This window comes from Psammomys obesus, unplaced genomic scaffold, assembly GCF_907164565.1.
Source record: "Psammomys obesus unplaced genomic scaffold, mPsaObe1.curated_primary_1811, whole genome shotgun sequence".
NCBI lineage: Eukaryota > Metazoa > Chordata > Mammalia > Rodentia > Muridae > Psammomys > Psammomys obesus.
The window spans coordinates 22,319,150-22,325,149 of NW_026596166.1; the positions used below are offsets into that span (position 1 = coordinate 22,319,150).

General features: G+C 38.4%; 1 protein-coding gene across 10 annotated transcripts in view; it reads right to left on the reverse strand.

Moving 5' to 3' along the window:
• Mia2 (MIA SH3 domain ER export factor 2) overlaps nucleotides 1-6,000 on the reverse strand; it is a 94,571-nt gene that overhangs the window by 1,304 nt on the left and 87,267 nt on the right. For all 10 annotated transcript variants that reach the window (XM_055595434.1, XM_055595433.1, XM_055595432.1 and 7 more), the window contains 3 exons: nucleotides 2,667-2,783; nucleotides 1,480-1,538; nucleotides 226-472 (listed from right to left, as the gene is read on the reverse strand). In XM_055595434.1, coding sequence (XP_055451409.1) covers nucleotides 226-472; nucleotides 1,480-1,538; nucleotides 2,667-2,783 — 423 coding nt within the window. The remainder of the gene's footprint in view (nucleotides 1-225; nucleotides 473-1,479; nucleotides 1,539-2,666; nucleotides 2,784-6,000) is intronic.

A 6,000-nucleotide genomic window follows, 5' to 3' on the forward strand; every position in this document is an offset into this window, starting at 1 on the left:
ATCATTAAACTGTCTATATATTCAGTTGATCTCTGAACTATCACAATACAGTTAAAATTCAAAATTAGCTAAGGTGGATCAAGGTGAAGCCCTGGCTTCCTTGGATGCCATACAAACCCTTTGCCCTCAGAGGTGGTTCTGGTCAGTGTTTATCACAGCAATAGGAAGCAATAAGAAAAGCACAGATAAAGTTTGACACATACATGGACTTTTTAAAAAGCCTACCTGGGAATGGAGGAAGTGGTGGGGCAGGGAAGTCCCTTGGTGGAAAATAATCTCGAGGAGCTGCATACATGTTTCCTGGAGGTGGTGGGAGGAAAGGGGGAGCCCTTCTCATGAACTGGCTCCTTGGATCCACTGGAAACAATGGGTCTCTGACTGGGGGAAACGGTGGAGGAACAGGTGGAGGAACAAAGCCACCGCCAGCTGCTTTGCACTCAACATGGGGAGGAGAGTCAGGCACATTTGAGTTCTGTAACAGATTGACAATCGGCAGTCAGTAAAGTGACTCATTCTCAGATCCTTTCCTGGAACGTCAGGTATGGAAGAAAGTTTATAGGCACCTATGCTGAAAGCGACCCATGACATTCTAGAAAGCCACAGAACAGACTCAGTTTTCCACATCGGCATATGAGCTGCTTGTTATCTATCATAAATATTTTTGACTCAACAGAAAACTTTAAGCATGGTAGTAACAGTCTACCTAGCTCACACTAAAACTCAAGTACAGTTCAAGTGTATCAAAATAGATACTTAAAAAAACAGATATATACTGTTGTCAAACATATGAACAACAAAAAAAAGTTAAGATACTGGTATTTTCAAAATGACCAAAAATCAATGTTATATTTTAAAACTAAAATATATTTTAAGATTCAAATAAAATTTCAAGGAAGACCATCTGAAATTGTGTTCAACTAGTACAGTGGCTTTAAACACCACTGAAAAGTTTTGTTGTTGTTGTTTTAGGGGAGTCGTCAAGTTTCTTCCTCTTGTTGTTTTTTCGGTTATGTTTTGTTTACTGTGTCTTTGTCTACATGTATGTCTGCACACTGTGTACATCAGTGTTCTCAGAGGATAGAACAGAGCTTCAGATCCCTTGGGGCTGGAGTTAAGGACAGTTGTGATCTACCATGCAGGTGCTAGGAATCAACCCCAGGTCCTCTGGGAGAGCAGCCAGTGCTCATAATCACCTCTCCAGCCCATTATCTCCTTATGTAGACCGCAATGACTTTGAATTTACAATCCTGCCTCAGCCCACCAAAATGCCAGGATTACATGCACCACCAAAAACATGGCTTGTGGTTTGTACTATTTCACCATAGGTTACAAGCCAGAAAAGAAACAGTGTTAATGCTAATCAGAAGTGTATTTTATTAATATATTGATACCACAAAGTAGAACAGTTCTAGCCTTATTCTCGTAAAAGCAAGAAACTGATTATAGATACATGTGTAGAATTCAATTTCCAATACTTACACCAAGATCATCTTTGGTATCATTTCTAGTAGATTCCATTTCTGATGATACTTGCCCATCTAGAAAAAATAAATAAATCAGGGAAAAAAAAAATGCATGAGTTCTCACTTCATTCCTATACCATTTCCAGATCCAAATGACACTCCCCTTCTTGGGACAGGAGAAAAACTTGACGTAAGTATTCCATATTAAGGTCCCAAGAGCAGCCCGAGGCCTGTAAAAATTTCAGTAGAACAGACATTCTTTTGCAGTGCTGTGATGACCTTTCCAGCTGGTTCCTAGGCAATCTTGCTGCAAGGGGGCAGCAGCCCTCTTCCTGTCTTTTCTGTTTGCCCTCCATTCCCTCAGTACACAATATATACTTTTATGAAGTTACTCTATGGAACTCAATGAACGCACAATGAAAATTTAACTTAATTTTTTGAATTTTATTCCTAATGTGTAGTTTGATAGCTACGGTAGATACAGAAATATATGTATATTTCTCAACTTCAGTGGGTAGTTGACGGGTAGTTGAAGAGGTCCCAACAAATAGATTAGATCTACTAAATATGAAATGGTTAAATAAGATAACTGGTTAAGAATATGAACCCAGATTATTATCCTGTTAGCATTCTATACATCCATTGGCATTTGGTTGCATAATAACCTTGCTGCTAAACAGGATATATGTAAATGGCCTGACAACAACGAGAAGTTAGCCATGGAACAGAGTCCAGTTTATATCCTAAGGAGATATAGTAAACCCTAACTACAGTACCCAAAGTAACTTTAATACATATTTACAGAACATGCCTCTAATATGAAACAACAAGGAAGGTGTCAAGAGATGGCTCATTGGTTAAGAGCACTGGCTACTCTTCCATAGGATCTGGGTTCAACTCTCAGCAACCACACAGCAGCTCACAACCATCTGTAACTCCAGTTCTGGGGATTTGACACCTGTTCTAGCTTCCTCTGGCATCAGGCATGCAAGTGATGCACAGAAATATATGCAGGCAAAACACCCACACACATAACATAAAAATAAATAAAATATTTTTTAAAAAGACAACAGGAAATTCAAGAAAGAGATTCTGGCCTTAAGAGCTCTCTGAAGTAGTAATTAGATTAGGCTTTTGTTCAATCCCCAGTCCTCTAGACCATCACAACTATTTAATCACATACGCACACACAGTATTTCTTACCCACTTTATCCAAAGAATGCATATTATAGCTTCTGAGTTCTGCTGGTCCAGAAAGTCTACCAGAATTAGAATAAAACCTATCTTGCCTTTGTAGAGCTGGATCAGAATACGGTTGGCCTAGAAAATAAATTTTTAGAATACCTTCATTAACATTGACATTAAGTATAGTTTACTTAGACATTAATGTTTAGACATTAGATTCAGACATTTCCTCTGCAGCCAAAAATTAAAAACAAAAACTGTGACTAACAATTTGAGAAAAGTTATACTAACTGCTTTAGTATTAAAAAACTGGCATACTTTGATGGGTTAGAATTTGAATGTTAAATATACAATTACTGTGTATATATATAACAAATTTACATGAAATTTGAACGTTTCAATTACTCATATATATAACAAATCTACACATGAAATGCTGAGACTAGACAACTTAGAATCTGTGAAAACAGAATTAGATTAAATTCAATTCACCTTCAAATTAATAACAGTACCTCAAGGAAAACACATCAACATGAAAATGCTAAGAAGACGCTCAGTGAGAAGGAAAAGAAGAGCAAGAAATTCAGTACAACAGCTAACTTGTCAGCACAGCAGAAAGTCACACAGACATCAACTGGGCTCAAATTTTCACTAGCTTCAGAATCTGGGTTTTAGCATTTACTCCATACTGAAGAAAGTTCTGACTTGACAAGCTCACAACTCAGATGAAAGACATCTATGTGCACATGTGTGCACACACACACACACCTTTGTATAAAAACTCTATAAACAAGGGCCTCTGTGGCTACTCTCCTTCAGTCACAAGGGTCATTTAGAATGGTAAGATGAGAACTACTAATTCCTTATGGAACATGGCATTCTGGAAGAAATTACAAGTAGTCTATTTCACTCTTGAGATACAATGGCAGACTTTACTAGGTACAATATGCATGTATCAACTCCAAAACTCTGGACATAGACAAAGAAGGTGAAATGTGTGGCTCTCATTATGTGTCCTAGTAGTTTTTTGGGTTTTTTTGTTTTGTTTTGTTTTGTTTTCTTCTTCTTCTTTTTTTTTTTTTATTATTTATACAGTATTCTGTCTGCATGTATGCCTGTGTGCCAGAAGAGGGCACCAGATCTCATTATAAATGGTTGTGAGCTACCATGTAGTTGCTGGGAATTGAACTCAGGACCACTGGAAGAACAGCCAGTATTCTTTTTTTTTTTTTTTTTCTTTCAGCCAGTATTCTTAACCTCTAAGCCATCTCTCCAGCCCATGTCTTAGTAGTTTTATGCCAACTTGACACAGCTACAGATAACTGAGAAGAGGGAACCTCTTATGAGAAAATGTCTCCATAAGATCAGGCTGAAGACAAGTCTGTAGGGCACTTTCTTAATTAGTGATTGACCTGTGAGGACCCATCCCATTGTGGGTGGGGCCACCCCTAGGATGTGGTCCTGGGTTCCATAAGAAAGCAGGCTACTCTTGTATACCAAAGACAAAAAGGCTGAGAAAGAAATTAGGGAAACAACACCCTTCACAATAGCCACTAATAACATAAAGTACCTTGGTGTGACTCTAACCAAGCAAGTGAAAGACCTGTTTGAGAAAAACTTCAAGTCTTTGAAGAAAGAAATTGAAGAAGATCTCAGAAGATGGAAAGATCTCCCGTGCTCATGGATTGGTAGGATTAACATTGTGAAAATGGCCATCCTGCCAAAAGCAATCTACAGATTCAATGCAATTCCCATCAAAATACCAACTCAATTCTTTACAGACCTTGAAAAAAAGATTCTCAGCTTCATATGGAGAAACAAAACACCCAGAATCTCCAAAACGATCCTGTACAACAACAGATCATCTAGAGGTATCTCCATTCCCGATCTCAAGCTGTACTACAGGGCAACAGTAATAAAAACTGCATGGTATTGGCATAGAAACAGAAAGGAGGATCAATGGAATCGCATAGAAGACCCAGAAATAAACCCACACACCTATGAATACTCAATATTTGACAAAGAAGCCAAATCCATTCAATGGAAAAAAGACAGCATCTTCAACAAATGGTGCTGGACCAACTGGATGTCTACATGCAGAAAAATGAAAATAGATCCATATTTATCACCCTGCACAAAACTAAAGTCCAAGTGGATCAAGGACCTCAACATAAAACCAGATACTCTAAATCAGTTGGAAAAAAAAAGTGGGAAACAGCCTAGAACTCATTGGCACAGGAGACAACTTCCTGAACAGAACACCAACAGCACAGGCTCTAAGAGCAACAATCAATAAATGGGACCTCATGAAACTGAAAAGCTTCTGTAAAGCAAAAGACACTGTCATCAAAACAAATAGACAGCCTACAGATTGGGAAAGAATCTTCACCAACCCTTTATCTGACAGAGGGCTAATATCCAGTATATATAAAGAACTAAAGAAGCAGAAAAACAACAAACCAAGTAATCCAATTAAAAAATGGGGAACAGAGCTAAACAGAGAATTCTTGAAAGAGGAACATCGAATGGCAGAGAAACACTTAAAGAAATGCTCAACCTCATTAGCCATTAGGAAATGCAAATCAAAACGACCCTGAGATTTCACCTTACACCCATCAGAATGGCCAAGATGAAAAACTCAAGTGATAGCACATGCTGGAGAGGTTGTGGAGAAAAGGGAACCCTCCTCCATTGCTGGTGGGAATGTAAACTGGTTCAATTACTGTGGAAGTCAATCTGGCGCTTTCTCAGACAACTAGGAGTAGTGCTACCTCAAGACCCAGCTATACCACTCCTAGGTATATACCCAAAATTTGCTCAAGTACACAACAAGGACATTTGTTCAACCATGTTCGTAGCAGCTTTATTTGTAATAGCCAGAACTTGGAAACAACCCAGATGTCCATCAACGGAGGAATGGATACAGAAATTGTGGTATTTTTACACAATGGAATACTACTCAGCAATCAAAAAGGAGGAAATCATGAAATTTGCAGGCAAGTGGTGGGATCTAGAAAAGATCATTCTGAGTGAAGTATCCCAGAAGGAGAAAGACAAACTTGGTATTTACTCGCTTATATAGACCTACAAGATATGATAAACATAAGGAAATCTACACACCTAAAGAAGATAATCAAGAAAGTGGACACAGGCGAAGGTGATTAATCCTCATTTAGAAAGACAAATGGGATGTGCATTGAACTTATGACAGGAGTCTACCACAAAAGGCATCTGAAAGACTCTACCTAGCAGTGTTTCAAAGCAGACACTAAGACTCATAACCAAACCCTCGGCAGAGTGCAGGGAATCATATGAAAGAAGGGAAGTTAGTATGATATGGAAAGGATAGGAG